Below are 16,871 nucleotides of genomic sequence, written 5' to 3' on the forward strand. Positions count from 1 at the left end.
CTTCCCCTTACCACGTAGCCCCCCCACACGTAGAGGCAGTTTCCGTCCACCACGGCGCAGTGGCCGCTGCGCTCCTCCGCCACGCAGAACAGCTGCGAGTCCGCCATCCGCGCGGCGCCGGCCCGCCCAGCGGCCTCTCCTCCCGCCCCAGCCCCTCCACGCACGAACGGAACGCGCCGAGGGTCCAGATTGGTGGGAGGCGGGAGCAGCGCGTCTGCGCAGCCCGCGGCTCCTCGCTCCCGCGGCGGGGCTGGCGGTGTCGGCTCCTGGCGGCGGGATTGCGCCGGGGCTGCCCGGAGGCCTGCCTCGCTCCGGCTGCTCGTCCGCACTCCGGCAGCTTTGGCAGCTCTGCCGCGCTCGGTGCTCTAGCTGGTCACAGTACTGGGTTCTTTCAAAATGAAATGACTTTCTGCAGTTGGGTTGGCCAGCATTGCTTTTGGTTGTTAGGCCTCTTAAGATTTTTCTTTTTCTGTCTTTTCTTTTCCTTTGGGGACAGAATCACACCCTATTGCCCAGGCTGGAGTACCCTGGCATCAGGCTCTCACCACAACCTCAGACTTTTGAGTTCAAGCGATCCTCCTGCCTCAGCCTCCAAATAGCAGTGACTACAGGTACCTCCACAAAGCCTGGGTAGTTTTTTTTCTTATTGTTGGTGGAGATGGGGTCTCTCTCTGTTGCTCAGGCTGGTCTCTAACTCCTGAACTGAGGGATCCTCCCGCCTCGGCCTCCAAGAGTGCTAGAAATACAGGTCTGAGATGCTGATCCTGGCTTTACGACTTCTTTTTTGTTTTGCAGTTTTTGGCCGGGGCCGGGTTTGAACCCGTCTCTGGTATATGGGGCCAGCGCCTCACTCCTTTGGGCCACAGGTGCTGCCCTTCAGACTTTTTAATGTCTTCGTTAATCAAGAATAATTTCTCTCCTATCTCTCTGATGCCATTGATTTGTTAAATGGGTTAGTTTCCTTATTTACCTTTAGCTACCCCACATTCATTCTGGCTTGGATTGCTTCGGCAGTGTGCTTTTTTTCTTTTTTCTTTTTTTTAGACAGTCTCACTTTATTGCCCTCGGTAGAGTACCGTGGCAGCGTCACACAGCTCAGAGCAACCTCCAACTCTTGGGCTTAGGTGTTTCTCTTGCCTCAGCCTCCCGAGTAGCTGGGACTACGCGCTTGCCACGACGCCTGGTTAAGCAGTGTGCTTTTTCATTCACTTGCTCATCTTTTCCCATATTTATTTTAGACTAGAAGCTGTAGCTAGAGGTTTCATTAGATTCTGGTTCAGCTTTGTTCAAGAACGCTTCATGTTGGCCAGGCACAGTGGCTCACACCTGTAATCCTAACACACTCTTGAGAGGCCAAGCAGGGAGAATTGCTTGAGTTTAGGAGTTCAAACTCAGCCTGAGCAAGAGTAAGACCACGTCTACTAAAAATAGAAAAAATCAGCCAGGGGTTGTGGCAGGTACCTGTAGTCCCAGCTACTTGGGAGGCTGAAACAGGAGGATCACTCGAGCCCTGGAGTTTGAGGTTGCTCACAATGCCAGGGCACTTTTAGCCTGTGTGACAGAGTGATACTGTGTCTAAAAAAAAAAAAAAGGCTTCATGTTCCATATCATTAGGAGGCATTTAAGTCTGGTGTGTCCTTTAGTGATACTCTCTATTGTTTCTTTTTGACATTGTTTAGCAAAGGCATGCAGATTTCTCCCTTTTCTTACACAAAAGGAGGCATATTATATGCACTGTGTATAACTTGCTCTTTTTGCTTAACAATGTATCATTCAGTGTGTATGGATCTTCCTCAGGCCTTTTGACAGCTTCACAGAGTTCCACTGAGTGAATGTAATAGTTTTTCCAACCAGGTCCTTATTGATGGACGTATTGGTTATTTCCAGTTTTTTTGCTGTCACAGATAATGCTGCAACATTATGCATATGATATTTTGTATTTTTACAAGTATATGCTTTGGGTAGAGTTCTAGAAGGGGAATTGCTTGGTCAGAGGAGAAATGCATATGTAATTTTGCTAGATATAGCTGAATTTCTCTCAATATAAGTTCTATCAACACCAGCGACGTACAACAGTGATTGCTTAATAGGGTACATTGTTAAGCTATTAGGGTTTTGCTAATCCAAAATGTTAGAAATACCGTAGTGTCTCAGTGAAGCTTTTTGGAATTTTAGCTCTATGCAAAGCGTTTTCTGTCAGACTCCACACCCTGGGTAGCCTCTATGCGTTGCATCCTGTTACTTGCACTTCTCCTGGTGGTGCAGAATAAGTGAGTTTCAGTGTTTGAGTAGACGAGCCACTTCGTGGAGAAAGCCAGATACTGTCATTTGCTTACCTTCTGATTTCTCATTTTTAAGAAGATATTTGTTCCTGTTTTTCTTTTCTTTTTTTCCTCAGGGTATTCTTTACTTTTTTGCTGGCCCATTGATACATTTTTAACATTGGCTTTTATATTTGATCAAAATTTTAGATTATTTTTTAGACGAAGGATTGTTCAAGATATCTAGTCTGCCATATTGCTATAGAAGTGTATTTTAAACATCAAGTTTTCTCTTTTTTATCCACTATATATATTAGACTCATTAAACCTAGAAACTTCCTATTTATTCTTCAGTCCTCAGTTTAAACATCATTATCTGTAGAGAACTTTACTGTCTAGTTTAGGTCCATTTGTTATATATCCTGTTAGCATCCGAAACTTCGTAAAACACTGCTAGTACCTGTAGTTAATAGTTGTCACATTCCCCTATGTATTATAAGCTCCACTGAGCAGAGATGTTGTGCCTTGTTCAGTGATATATCCATAGTATCAAGAAACCTATATCTTGTAAATTTGTAAACTTATATCTCGCTCTTCATCTATAAACCTTTCTCCTCCTCCATAAACTTTGTTCACGCTTGCCTTACCTTGGGGTGTCTGGTTATTCTTCTTAGAAGAGCACCCCAGGAGTCGAGGACGCAGAAAGTTATCTGGAACCCAACAAGTTCATTAGCCTGTTGTGAGCCACAGCTCAATCCGTATATTTAAAGCGTTTATGGTACAGATGATGGGGCGTTGGAACCCCTCAGCTTAAACAAAACAAGGTGGGTGGGCGTGATGGAGATTTCTAACAGCTTCGAGTAAATGTGCGAGAAAACCTAGTGAGGCAGTATTTCCAGAGCCTGTGCGCAGTAAGGCACATGAGTACACCGGGCCTCCCTACAGCTCTTACGGCCCCGAAAGAAAGGTGTGGGTGCAATATGCCGGCGAAGTCACGGAAGGTCAAGCGCAGCGGTGACAGCGCCGAGCCGCACGTCGGAGCACTGGGGACAGGGGAAGCGCTATCCCCCTATATAGGGGAAGGTGTCTCTCGCCTTTCAGTCTCCTGGCAGCAAAGCAGTGCGGGGTGGTATGCACGTTCAACCCAGTGGGTCCTGAGGCACACTGCAAGGATGTCTGTGCGGACCTAGCAGGTGCCCAGCCCGGCGCCGCGCTCCGGGGGCTGGGCGGGGCCACAGGCGGGACCGGGGCGGGGCGCGCCTGGGAAGGGGCGGGGCCACGGCGGTGGCGCCAAATTGCGAACATGGCGCCGGAGCGGGTGCGGAGCCGGGCGCTCTCCGCCTTCAAGCTGCGGGGCTTGCTGCTGCGGGGGTGAGTCGAGTCCGGCAGCTTGTGGGGCGACAGGGGAGGGCTGAGGCCGCCGCGCAGGGCAGCAGGACTCACCGCGGCGGCTCCCCCCGCGCCGAGGAGGGGATTGACCTTAACTCCTGATAGAGACCCTTTAAAAAGTTCTAAGAAGCAAGGTCGATCCGGTGCGGTCTGGAGACCGCGATGCTTTCTCAGGTTCCCCGACGTTTGCGGGGTGTTGAAGTGTTTGTTCCTGGCGGGCGGTTCTCCTCTGCACTTGTCAAACTGAGTACCTCTCGGGCTCCCGAAGTCGCGCCTCTGCCCAGTCGCAGTGGTTCTCAACCTTCCTACTGCCGCGACCCTTTCATACAGTTCCTCATGTCGTGGTGACCCCCAGCCATAAAGTTATTTTCATTGCTACTTCATGGCTACTTTATGGTTGGGGGTCACCACGACATGAGGAACTGTATGAAAGGGTCGCGGCAGTAGGAAGGTTGAGAACCACTGGGCCCTGGTGGGAATCGTAACCACGCTGCTTCCCGCAGTCACTGAGACGTCAAATGCGGGACCCCTGGGAAAGTGCACAAGCGTTATCTGTGGTCTCTGACTTACTGTTGCAGAAAAGTAGATAGGTGTAAGAATGTTTTTAGGTGTCATTCTGGATTTTTTTTTTTTTTTTTTTTTGGCCGGGTCTGGGTTGGAACCCGCCACCTCGGGTATATGGGGCCGGCACCCTACTCCTTTGAGTCACAGGCGCTGTGCTTTCTAAGATCTATAGAATGAATCTTTCCAAGATTTCTCTCATTAAATCTACTTTGTTTTCTAGAATACAATATTTGATACTTATTTAAATACACACTGGACTGAATATAACTTTCTGTACCAGATTTTGATTGTTCTCATGGGTGTAGAATTTTTTTGGATTGTTTTTGTAGTTTTCGTAACTGTCGGTTTTATGGGACCTTTTTTTTTTTTTGAGACGAGACCTCACTATGTTGTTGCCCAGGCTGGTCTCCAGCTCCTGGGCTAAGCAGTCTTTCCACCGCAGCTTCCCCAGTAGCTGGAATTTCAGGTGTGTGCTTCAGTGCTCAGTTCCAAGTTTTATGGGACCTTTAATTTTGCTTTTGGGTAAATGGTGAGTAAGGGCAAGAGTTCACATACCTTGGGGAAAAATGAATTTTGTCTAGGAGGTCCTTAACCTTTTGAAAATACGAGCAATTACTCAATTAACTTTTCTCTCCTTTCACTTCAAATTTGAATAGTAAGCTTTTGTTCATTAATTAATTCAGTCAGAAATATACTTAAATCTGTTAGCTGCTATGCTGAGACAAGAGAGTGTAAGAGAGAGTAAGATACTCTGGAGCTCCTTGGGGCGGCAGATAGTGTATTTGTTATCTATTGCAGATAATTTGTTTTCTATCCATAACAAATTATCCCAAAACTTAGAGGCTAAAGCCGCACACATCTATTACCTCACAGGGGTCAGGAATCAGGTGTGGCTTAGTTGGGTCCTCAGCTTTAGACCTTTTCACAAGGCTGCAGTAAAATGAGGTCATCTTCAATGTCAGCTAAGCAGGATTCAGTTCCTGGTGGGCCTTGCAAGCTATTGACTGGAGAGTACCTTCAGTTCCTTGGCATGTGGACCCCCCCGCCCCCCCCATGGCAGTTGGCTTCATGGAAAGAGAATCTGCTAACAAAACTGAAGTTACAGTCTTTGATAACCTAACCAGGAAAGGATATTTTGTTACTTTTTAAATTTTACTTTTAAAATTACAATGCAGTAAGTTATTCTATCCCTTTTTGCTATATTCCTTTTTTAAATTTGTTTTTTGGAGACAGTCTCACTCTATTGCTCTTGTAGAGTGCTGTAGGGTCATAGTTTACAGCGACCTCAACCTCTTAGGCTTAAGTGATATTCTTGTCTCAGCCTCCCAAGTAGCTGGGACTACAGTCACCCACCCCAATGCTTAGCTAGTTTCTCTGTTTTTAGTAGAGACAGGATCTTTCTCTTGCTCAGGATGCTATATTCAATTTTAGAAGCATGTTGCTAGGTCTGGCCCACTCAAAGGAAGAGAATTGCCCAAAAGTGTGACACCCAGGAGGTATGGATTATTGGGGGGGGCATCTTGGAAGCATGTCTACCATGGATATGAAACAATTATTTAATTTCAATTGGGAAAAGGATTCCAGGAAAGAAGTGCTAGGAGAGTGTATATACCGGTTTGGAGTCAAGGAAGAGCTTCACTGAAGAAGTGTTTGGGCTGAATGTTAAAGGATGAGCAAGACTTGACTAGGTGGAGAGAAGGTTGGGAGGAAATGGCCATATGAATACCCTGAAGCTGGAGAGCACCAGGAAAGTCAGGGAGGACACTGCATGAGCCGGGTGAGATTTGGCAGGGGCCAGATTTTCTATGGCTTTACATAGCACTCTATCTTAAGAGCTGTCTCAATATTTACCCAAAATGTATGTGATTTTAGGAACTCAGCTGTCAAGTAAGTACACTTTGTAGACCACCGTCAAGTGTACTTAGTCCTCTGCCAAAGGATGCCACAATTCCAACTCTCAAGTTACCTGCAATAACTCAGTTCTCAATAATAAGTTGAAGAGATGTGACACTATCACAAAAAACAACCAATAAGCAACACAACGTGTGGAACAATTAAAGTGATAACTATGATAATAACATTGATATAAAACGTACAGTTGTATGCTGCAAATACAGAGCGGCATGTTATTGACTAGTTGTTTAAGTAGACTGTTCATTCTGAGCATTATTGGTAGGAATTCGTGTGCCTTTAATATGAGTGTTGTTTCTATCATTGTATTCAGTTGTCATAGTTTTTTACAGTCTAGTTTTTTTTCTAATTTTATAATTGAAAACAGTGATGAAATGACTGGAATTTACTTTGAACAAAGAACAAATGCATTATTAGATTAACAAATATATGAGTGCCTGTTATTTTCAGGATATGTTATCTGACATTGAGGCAGGTAGATTCTTGTTTTAGATGTAAGGAAATAAATAAGACAAGGGTAATGTGATAAATCAGATCTAAGGTATACGTAAGTGTGATTTATAACAATTTCAGAAGGAAGGGGAGATTGTAGCAGGTGGTGCTGGTCTGGAAGGCTTCTTAGAGGAAGGATGTGATTAGGGACTTTTAAGAGTGATTTTGTTAGCCAGGCACAAAAGGATGGTTTTGTTCAGAAAGTACGGGGAAGGTGAGTATCTCTAGAAGGGAGGAAGGTGTAGACCTTGATTTCAAAGCCAGATTAATGAGTGTTTGCCCCTTTTTGGCATAAGACTTTAGCCTTTCATTACCAATGACCTTCCTCATCTTTCCATTTCTCATCAGTGAAGCTATTAAGTACCTCACAGAAGCTCTTCAATCTATCAATGAACTGGAGCTTGAAGATAAACTAGTAAAGATTATCGATGCAGTTGAAAAGCAACCCTGTAAGTGTAATATTTTCTGATGAGTCTTAAATCGTTAATATAGTTCTGCATACTTGGTTAGATTTATAGATATAAATTGAAGTTGAGGATTCAATATTAAGGTGTTCTAGTGTTATAAGACACACGTATGTAGCATTTCTTCCCGAGGAGTAATACTTTTAGTTCAGCTGGACCCTCAAAGTACCCCTTTACAGTTCCCTCCTGTGTGGTGGAAGTGTCACCATCTTTTCTGTGCGAGACTTTTGATTTTGATCTGATTCTTTGTGGTCACTTTTGTGGCAGTGTCTTACTCTTGCTGGGTTGTCCTAAATGTCTGGGGGCGGGGGGAGAAAGGAGAGTAGAGTAAGATAAGCAGGGCTAACTTTCCTTTCTTGTTTTCCTCAGAGATTTATTTGTCCTGGAATGGCTAGTAATTGCTACTTATTTAGCATATTTATTTAATTAGTAAAAAGCATAGGTAGTAACTTTTATTAGTCAATAGAACGCAATTCTACCAATCCAGGTAGTTAATATACTAAGCATAGTTGGAAGGCATTTTACTGAAAGCAAAATATTTAAAGATCTCTTTGTCAAATACTTAACCTCACACCACAAGCATGGGCCTGTAAAGGAACAATGCTTTCAGCTTGAAAAAAATGTACAATTTTTCTAGCACCCTGAAAGACTCAATCTCTTGTTGTAGAGATGCTAGTCTTTTCAACTATTTAGGAAGAAACATGTTCTGTGATACAGGAGAAATTGATACTGGGTCATTTTCACTTTTAAATGCAGAATGTAAAATATGCTTTTGCTTTTAAAAAATTCTTTCAGATTGGAAAATTTAGAAAATGATACTTGTCCTTATTATACCTTAAGATGGCCCACTGTACTCGCATTTTGCCTAAGAATACACTAGAGTTGTTAAGGGAGCCCACTCTGAGATTGGAGAAGCTGGGAACACAGCTAGAAGTGTGTACTTCTAACTGTGTTCCTGGGCAAGTTATTCAACCTCTCAAACTTGCATTTTCCCAATCTACTAACTACGGGCATATTAACATCAGTCTATAAAATGTGTAGGAACAATGCAAAATGAGTGGCAGCTGTTATTGTTACTTTGTTACCATTGTGCTTATTGAAACATAGCAGCTGTGATGAAGTTACATTAATGTAACCTTATTAAAACTGAGCTAACAGAAATGTGTTTACCACTAAGCTTATATTGCTAAACAGTACTTAGGAAATGAAGGCATTGGACTGACATAAGGCTTTTGCTACTGTTCTGACCCATTCCTTTCACCCCCCAAACTATATAACGAGAGAATTCCAGTATTACTATTTATAGATTATTTTTAGGAAAAGAGCTATTTGTGGAACTGATTCTGATGCCTGTTTTTAAAATTTGACTCTGAAATTCTCTTTTCAGTGTCATCAAACATGATTGAACGCTCTGCGGTAGAAGCAGCAGTCCAGGAATGCAGTCAGTCGTTTGATGAGACTATGTATGTAAATTTACTTTTTCTGCTGTGGGAGATGGTATCGAGTCCTTATTTTTAATAATTTTCTTGGGGAAATAATTAATGATCAGCATTGCTACAATGGTAGCTGTCATTATACCTGTGTTTCTTTCTATTTGATGACTGTCTTTACTAATTTTTCCCAGAGTTTGAGATGCAGGGTTGTTTGTACCATTACCGACTTCTGCTTACCCAGCTGATCTGACTTTACATTCAGTATGCTGTGAATGAATATTCAGAAATGTAATTTATGTTTACTCTTAGGTAAGTGCTGAGCCCAGAGTCGGTCAGCATGTCACTTGGTCGGTCACATGGTGAATGGCAAATGAGGAGAGAACCTCAGTTTTATGCCTCCCTTGTCTTATTGGCAACAGCTTTTCAGGGTTTTATTTCTGAGTTATCTTTCTTTGCTTTCCTCCTTTTATGACATGATACTTTCCTTAAATTCATAGGGTTTAACTGACGAAATCACCAGGGTAAACAGGCAGAGAGATAGTTTTAACTTAATGGTTCTTTCCTATTTGGGGCAACGGAGATTTTTGAAAGGAGTCATCACTCTCGTGTTAGTCAGTAGTTATAATCTTTTCTGTCAGAACTTATTATAACTGCTTGAAAAAAAGTAAAAAGAAGGAGAAATTGAGGACTTTTTATTTAATGCTTGGGAACTCATCATTTAAAATAATGGAGTATGTCTCTAAAGCTATCAGTAGAAATTCAAAATGCTTGTACTGAAGTTTAAGAATTATGTTCCTAAAATAGGCACTTTCCCATTGTTTACCCTAAAGTTTACCTGTTATTTCCATCAACAGTTTATGTTTAGCCAGCCAATGTGGAGGTCCCACGGGGACTGCATGGGAACAGATCTTGTACCTTCCATTGTCAGAAAATCATTATGTCAGAGCACAGGAGAGAGGCTCTTGTTCTTACAGAGGAAGAGATTGCATAACAAGTTGAATAACCTACCCAGATTAATCTACTAGGAAATCATGTGTCTGCCGTCCCCGACTCTCTGCTACTCTGTACTTGTTGTTACCACCAGGGTAGCATGAACCTTTTCTGATCATTTTCAATTTGGAAGCTACACATATAAATTTAGGGGAGTTTTTTTTTTTTTTTTTTTTTGCTTGTTTAGGTTGGGATATTTATGCAATAGTGCTGTGAAGTTTTTACTTTTTAAAACATGGGTATGTTACTAACAGTGTCTGAAATTAAATTATTCTGTTGGTTTTCCATCTCCAATACTGTATATTCTGCATAAGTGTCAAGGATATGGCTAGAATTTGTGTAGGTAGTTCCTTTTCTGTTGTACAACTTTTCCTGGGACAATTTGGCAGGAAAATCTTGGATTTAAAAACCTGTTGGAAGTGGATCATATCCTTTAGTAGTATTGTAGCTCCCAAAAGCCGTATAGATAGGGAGACATTTAACATGTGACCATTGTACACATAAATGCTTTTCAACATATGACATTCTTAAGTAGACGTTAACTTGACTTTTTTTCTTGAGAATATTGGCAGTACTTTCTTGTCCCTTTAAAGGAAAATGCACAAGTTAAAAATTTTACCCACCAAGTAATTTTGACATTGTAAGAAATTGTGTGCATGACCTGAGAAAATGTGAAAAGTACATTATGTATGACAAAGGATTATAATGGAAGTTGTTATGTTCACCTGGAGACTTACGTTTTAGTAAATCAAGTCTGGGTTTTTGTGGGATGTTTTTCAGAGAACATGCTTTCAATATCATAGGAGCATTTGATATTCCACGCTTTGTGTACAATTCAGAAAGAAAAAAATTCCTTCCGTAAGTATACCATCTATTGAATTTCAAATGTATATTTCTTTCAGAAAGTATATGGTCTTGTGTTTCACTTTTGGCCTGCTTCTGTGTTAATTATGATAGTCAAAAATAGACATTCCTTTTTCTAGTCTGTTAATGACCAACCACCCTGCACCGAATGTATTTGGAACAGCAAGAGACAAAGCAGAGCTGTTTCGTGAACGATACATCATTTTACACCAGGTAAGCTTGCGGGGGGTGGAACACCAGGGAAACTGGGGGGAAAAGAGACTGTTTCAGTGTAGGGAAATCTCCGGGATACTTAAAGAATGGAATTTTGTAGTCTAACGTTGATCATTCAGTGGGCTGTTTTGGGGAGCTTTGTGACTGAGACTGTATAGGGGATAGAGATGAAAAAAATGAAAAAAATTTTCCCCTTAGCAATAGTGATGATAATAAAAGCAGTAGCTAATGTTTAATATATGCTTTTGATACGGCAGGCACTGTGCTCAGCACTTCACATACATTATTTACCTCATTTAATGCTCACAGCACTAATATATGTATAAATGCTACTATTATCCATGTTTTACAGATGAGGAAACTGAGGCCTAGGGAAATTTAGTAACTTGCCCAAAGGTCACCTCTGGTTAAGTAGAGACAGGGTTGAATCCAGTCTGTGTGCTGCTGGAGCCCAGCCATTAGCTGCTATACTCTGCTACCTTCCAGCAGTTCACAGCTTATGAAGTTAAAGGCATTTGCACAATAGATAGAAAGTAGAATTTTATACATGTTATAAAAGAGATACAAACAATGCATTTGATGGAAAAATTAGGGAAGTCTTCAAGGAAATGGTGGCATTGGATATGGGCCTAGCCTGCTTTGATCGTGTGGACACGGGGAAAAAGTGATGGTAACGTGTGAACAAAGGCACAGCAAAAGGAAAACGTGGACTCTGTGTAGGAAAGGGTGAGCAGTCGAGCAGCACGAGACAAGTTTGTGACGGCAAGTTGGAAGCTGAATCTTGGGAGTGCCACCTTTGGGGGTTGAAACGCTGTCCTGGGTCATGGGTCATTATGAAAGTTTGAGATACACAAAAGTCAAGAAATGTAAAATCTGCATGGATGGAAACAAAAGAAGCCTTTTCAGCAACACCAATAAGCTGAGAAAGGATGCCGCCCACTGTGTTTTTTGGAAATGAAGTACTTAATGGACCATAACTCAGTCTGTCTGTGAGAGTGTATGAGAGAAGACTCACAGATGAGTCTCACAGATGACTCCTGTGAGTCTAGTCTTGGCATAAATGATCGCCTGTGTGAAGGAAGTGGCAGGTGGGATAGACAGGGAGACTGACTGGATGTGCAGGAGAAGGGAGCCGGGGTAGAAGCAAAGGTGAGTCAGGCTTAGAGTCTGAAAGAACAGAATGGGACAATAAGGATTATACATTAACAAGTGGGGGGAAAACAATGTTTGTGGAAGATGATGGCAGGTTCTGTCTATTTTAAACATTCAAGTTAAGATTGCTAGGAGGGTATCAGGTGCAATGTACATCTGAAGCCAAGGAAAGACATATGGGTGGGTAGTGAGAGAGATTCACTGGGCATCTGCACATAGTAAGAAGTGGAACTGCAAGGATGAGACCCCAAGAGAAGGAGGTGAATGTGAGAAAAGGAAACAGGTAGAATTCGGGGGCCAGTGAGGATGGTGCTATGTGGCAGAAGCATAAGAAGACTTTGAGGAGAGGACAGTCTGCAGTGAGAAGCACTGGACGCAGGCCAAGGAGGTGGCACCGGGGACGCCCATCCACTGCTGCTTCCATTGCCAAGGTCATGTTCCTGGTTAATCTCCTGAAATCTATCTCCGCCTACCTGGTGGGTTATGCCCAGAAGTCTTTCAAGAGAGTTTGGTGCCTATTGAATTAAATACAGATCATCCTTAATATTTGAAATCTTCTATCACAAATATTTGACCTAATCTCAACTTTTGTTCTAGTCACACTTTGTGCTGGAGCCAAAACTGAAATAAGGAATTATCATTCATGTTTCTCCCACTTCTTCCATAACTTGGCTTATACTGTTGTCCCCCCGCCACCGCCCCCCGGCTGTCCACACCTTCCTAATTTTGGAAGGCCCTTCTCAGGTTTCTCCTTTCTGGAGCCCTTCTTTTTTTATTTTTTAGGACAGAGTCGCCTTCGGTAGAGTGCTGTAGCCTCACAGCTCACAGCAACCTCCAGCGCTTGGGCTTAGGCGATTCTTTTGCCTCAGCCTCCTGAGTAGCTGGGACTACAGGTGCCCACCACAATGCCCGGCTGTTTTTTGGTGGTGGTTGTCATTATTGTTTGACAGGCCTGGGCTGGTTTTGAACCCTCCAGCTCTGGTGTATGTGGCTGGCACCCTAGCCCCTGAGCTATAGGCGATGAGCCTCTGGAGCCCTTCTTGATCTTTACTTAGGGGCAGTTTCCTCTTGTGTGAAACCTACCTAGGTGTGGGTTATACTTGGCCTTGCCTTTCACTCGGGGTGCTACTCCTGCAATCAGACTCCAGACCTTTTTTTAATATGCTTTGACTTGTATTATTATGGGTATGCCATTTAGCCTTTCTGAGCTGCATTTTTCATCTGTGAAATAAAAGATTCATTCATATTTTCCTTTTCGTTTTTATTTGAGACAAGGTCTTACCTTGTGTGATCTTAGCTTATGGCAGCCTTGAACTCCTGGGCTTCAGCGATCCTCCTGCCTCAGCCTTCCAAGTATCTGGGACTAAGGTGCATGTCACTGCACCGGGCTAATTTTTTATTTTATCTTGTGTAGAGACAAGGTCTCACTATGTTACTTAGGCTGGTCTGAAACTCATGGCCTCAAGTGATCCTCCTGCCTCAGCCTTCAAAGTACGGGATTATAGGCACAATCTACCACACTTGGTCCCATTCATATTTTCATTGCCATTATCTTCTTGAAAACAAATCTAATTTTATCATAATTACTATTTCAAAATTTTTATCTTCCGTTGTCTATAAGATTAACTTCTTGGCTTGGCATCCCAAAGTCTGTCAAGGCAGTTCACTGGGAGGTTACAGAAACTTGAACTGATTCAAACCGAGAAAGGAATATGTCAGCTTGGCTTTGATTATTGCCTGCTGGTTTCAAGCCTGGCTGGGTCCTGGTGTGCACACAATGTCATGGGGCATCTGCCTCTTTCCTTGTCCCAGCTCTTTTTATTTTATTTATTTTAGAGATAGTCTCACTTTATTGTCCTCTGTAGAGTGCTGTGGTGTCACAGCTCACAGTAACCTCCAGCTCCTGGGCTTAGGCGATTCTCTTGCTTCAGCCTCCCTAGTAGCTGGGACTACAGGTGCCCACCACAATGCTGACTATTTTTTTTGTTGCAGTTTGGCGGGGGCCAGGTCTGAACCCGCCACCCTTGGTATATGGGTCTGGCACCGTACTCACTGAGCCAAAGGTGCCACCCCCCAGCTCTTTTTTAACAGTGATTTTACTTTCAAACACCCTATGGAGTGACAAAGATGGCCATAATTAGCCTTAGCAACTCTTGGAAAGACAATTCTTCTTTTCCAATAGTTCTAGAAAAAGTCTAAAATGTGCCTCTTATTGGCCTGGGTTGATGCATTTGCTCATCCTTAACCAGTCACTGGCCAAGAGGTTGGAGTACTTTCATTTTCTGGGCCTTGGTTCCCTATCATTAGATGGGGGAAGGCGCGTGAGTGTTGCCTGAACCACGGACAGTTCCCTTAGAAACCCCTAGAATCCCCTAGAATCTCTGAGAGATTCTCTTACTAACCTCCTGCCTGCCTGACATGCCGCCTGGTGCACTCTATGACCCAGTGGCACTAAACTTCGCATAACTTTCCTGATACTCTGTTACACGTACGGTCTCTGCCTGCAGTGTCTTGTCTCAGCCTCCTTTTTTTCTCACTTACCATGTCTTATTTATCATCTAAGATCTTGTTCGGTGTCCCCTTTGGGCTGGAGCCCAGTCCCCTCCCCCCCCAGTTTGTTGTATGGTGGCCCTTCTCATTCTGTAGCCACAGTGCTCTGTGGGTGACACCTCAGCCCAGGTGTGCTGCTGCCAGGCACACAATAGACCTTTCTGAGAAAAAAACAGTTTTTAATTTTTTTAACTTTTCAAATTACATTCCTAAATGTTTGTCTGTTGCTACATTATGTGGGCTTTCAAATTTGTTGGGACTGAGTAATAGCAATATTAGTTTAAGGACAGGGTTTCCTCAGGGCTCAGTTTCAGTGACTCTTGGTTTTAAGTGTGTGTTTTGGTCATTCATGTGAATCTTTTTTGTGTTTTTAGAGGACTCACAGGCATGAGTTATTTACTCCTCCAGTGATAGGTGCTCACCCTGATGAAACTGGCAGCAAATTCCAGGTGAGAATTTCATCCTAGTTAATAGGGACATAACTATCCAAGTTCTATATTTATTGCTTAATTGTAATTCATTAAATTTTATTTTGTTTATTTATCTTTTTTATTCTTTTTGAGACAGAGTCTCACTATGTCACCCCTGGTAGAGTGCTGTGGCATCACAGCTCACAGCAACCTCAAACTCTTGGGTGTAAGCGATTCTCTTGCCTCATCCTTCCAAGTAGCTGGGACTGTAGGGGCCTGGCACAATACCCGGCTATTTTTTGTTGTAGTTGTCACTGTTGTTTAGCTGGCCTGGGCCCGTTTCGAACCCATTAGCCTTGGTGTATGTGGCTGGCGCTGTAAGCACTGTACTATAGTGCTGAGCCCTAATTCACTGAATTTTAAATGGAACTAAACTACCAGTGACTGCTGACCTGGCTCAGTGCTGGTCTGGTGCATACCCAGGGTCCTGGGGCCTGGAGAGCTCTCACGGAAGCTGCTACTTACTTCTCTGGGAAGGCCCCAGATATTCTCTGACCTCCAAGACATTTTCCTAGTTGTTATAGAGCATTTGCTGGATACTACCCTGACTTTCTGACCAACTTTTCAACATTACCCTTCTCCACTCACACTTTCAATACATTGGTCCTTGCCTAACCCTTCCCTCCAGTGACCACCACACAGATGTTCCACTAGAATGTGTGTTATTGGTTAATGTGAAAATGTCACTTAACGATACTAAGCAAACAACATGTGTAGCATAAATGAGAGAACACAGGCTGGTCACAGAGTTGTTGGGGCCCAAGGGGCAGCGGTGAGAAGAAGTAAGTGTTCTGGGGATCACAAGCAAAGCATGTGCTCCTTCCGCTCTTGGACTCTTACTTTGGAAAGCAGGTGACAGACCACACTGTCCTTTTTGTCCAGCAACACACCTGGCTGCTGCTGTCAGCCCATCTGTGGCTCTTGGTTCCTGCTCTCTAGCAGGCAGACCCCTGCTGGGGCATAGTACTCTGATCCAGAACTAACTCACTTCCGTGAGGTTTCAAATAGAAGAGGCCCAGGCTCTTCTAATGTTCATTGAAATCTCTACCATGAGAGATCAGAAATTATTATGCTGAGCAGTCTAACAGAAACCAAAACAGGGACATTAGATCACATTCAAATTAATGTTTGATGGTGGCACTACGAAAACATTTATAGTAAGTGTTTTGACAGTTTCTGCTTTTAACTTTTACCAACATAAATTGTATTGGGTTTTGGAAATAGATGTTACTTATATTTCTCTAACAGAGACTATCTATATGTTTTAAGTATTAGGTTTCCTGTGCCAACCCGAGGCCCATAACCTAGCAGGGTTTTTTTCCTTTCCTCTTTGCCAAAGTAGTTTTAAGGCTTAGCTAAGTAATTTATACTTCTTTTCAGTCTTTTCACTGTTTAATTCTGAATCTGTGATGATATGTTCCCTACTAAACCACCTTTATAGGACTTGTATGGTAATCTCTCTTTATAGACTACAAAAATGGTGTGCTCAGAAATACTTCGCTGTATCTTTGTACTCTCCCTGTGTTGCTTTGGGTTCATGTTTTTTTGTTGTTTTGTTTTTTGTTTTTCTGAGACAGAGTCTCCCTCTGTTGCCCAGGCTAAAGTGCTGTGGCATCATCATAGCTCACAGCAACCCCAAACTCCTGGATTCAATTGATCCTCCTGCCTCAGCCTCCAGAGTACCTGGGACTACAGGCGCCCACCACACCGCCCAGCTAATTTTTCTGTTTTTAGGGAGACAGAGTCTCAGGTTTGTCTTGAAATCCTGAGCTCATGGGATCTTCTCTTCTTGGCTTTTAAGAGTGTTAAGGTTACAGGCATGAGCCCTGCTTGGTTCATGATTTTTAAGAGTAGCTCTAATATTAAATGTTAACAGTGATTGTTATAGAATAGTGAGATTGTGTATGTTTTTTTTAACTTTTTTCTGTAGTGAACGTATTATTTGTAATAAAAAATATGTAAAAATAAAAGAAGCTCAACTTGGGGCTCCGTGCCTGTGGCTCAAGTGGCTAAGGCGCCAGCAACATACCTCTAAGGTGGCAGGTTCGAATCTAGCCAGGGCCCGCCAAACAACAATGATGGCTACTACCAAAAAAAAATAGCCAGGCGTTGTGGCGG

The 16,871-nt window shown here is 43.0% G+C and overlaps 2 protein-coding genes across 2 annotated transcripts in view; one reads left to right on the forward strand and one right to left on the reverse strand.

The window, feature by feature from the left end:
* KLHDC1 (kelch domain containing 1) overlaps positions 1 to 107 on the reverse strand; it is a 43,343-nt gene extending 43,236 nt beyond the window's left edge. The window contains 1 exon segment of the mRNA XM_003792163.3: positions 12 to 107. Within this exon segment, the coding sequence (XP_003792211.1) occupies positions 12 to 107 (96 nt within the window).
* A 3,457-nt stretch (positions 108 to 3,564) lies between these two features.
* The window catches only part of POLE2 (DNA polymerase epsilon 2, accessory subunit), a 30,145-nt gene continuing 16,838 nt past the window's right edge, over positions 3,565 to 16,871 (forward strand). The window contains exons 1-6 of the mRNA XM_012806554.1: positions 3,565 to 3,632; positions 6,966 to 7,066; positions 8,469 to 8,544; positions 10,285 to 10,362; positions 10,488 to 10,581; positions 14,658 to 14,732. Coding sequence (XP_012662008.1) covers positions 3,565 to 3,632; positions 6,966 to 7,066; positions 8,469 to 8,544; positions 10,285 to 10,362; positions 10,488 to 10,581; positions 14,658 to 14,732 — 492 coding nt within the window. The remainder of the gene's footprint in view (positions 3,633 to 6,965; positions 7,067 to 8,468; positions 8,545 to 10,284; positions 10,363 to 10,487; positions 10,582 to 14,657; positions 14,733 to 16,871) is intronic.

Source organism: Otolemur garnettii, unplaced genomic scaffold, assembly GCF_000181295.1.
Source record: "Otolemur garnettii isolate 467f Iridium unplaced genomic scaffold, OtoGar3 scaffold00054, whole genome shotgun sequence".
Lineage (NCBI taxonomy): Eukaryota > Metazoa > Chordata > Mammalia > Primates > Galagidae > Otolemur > Otolemur garnettii.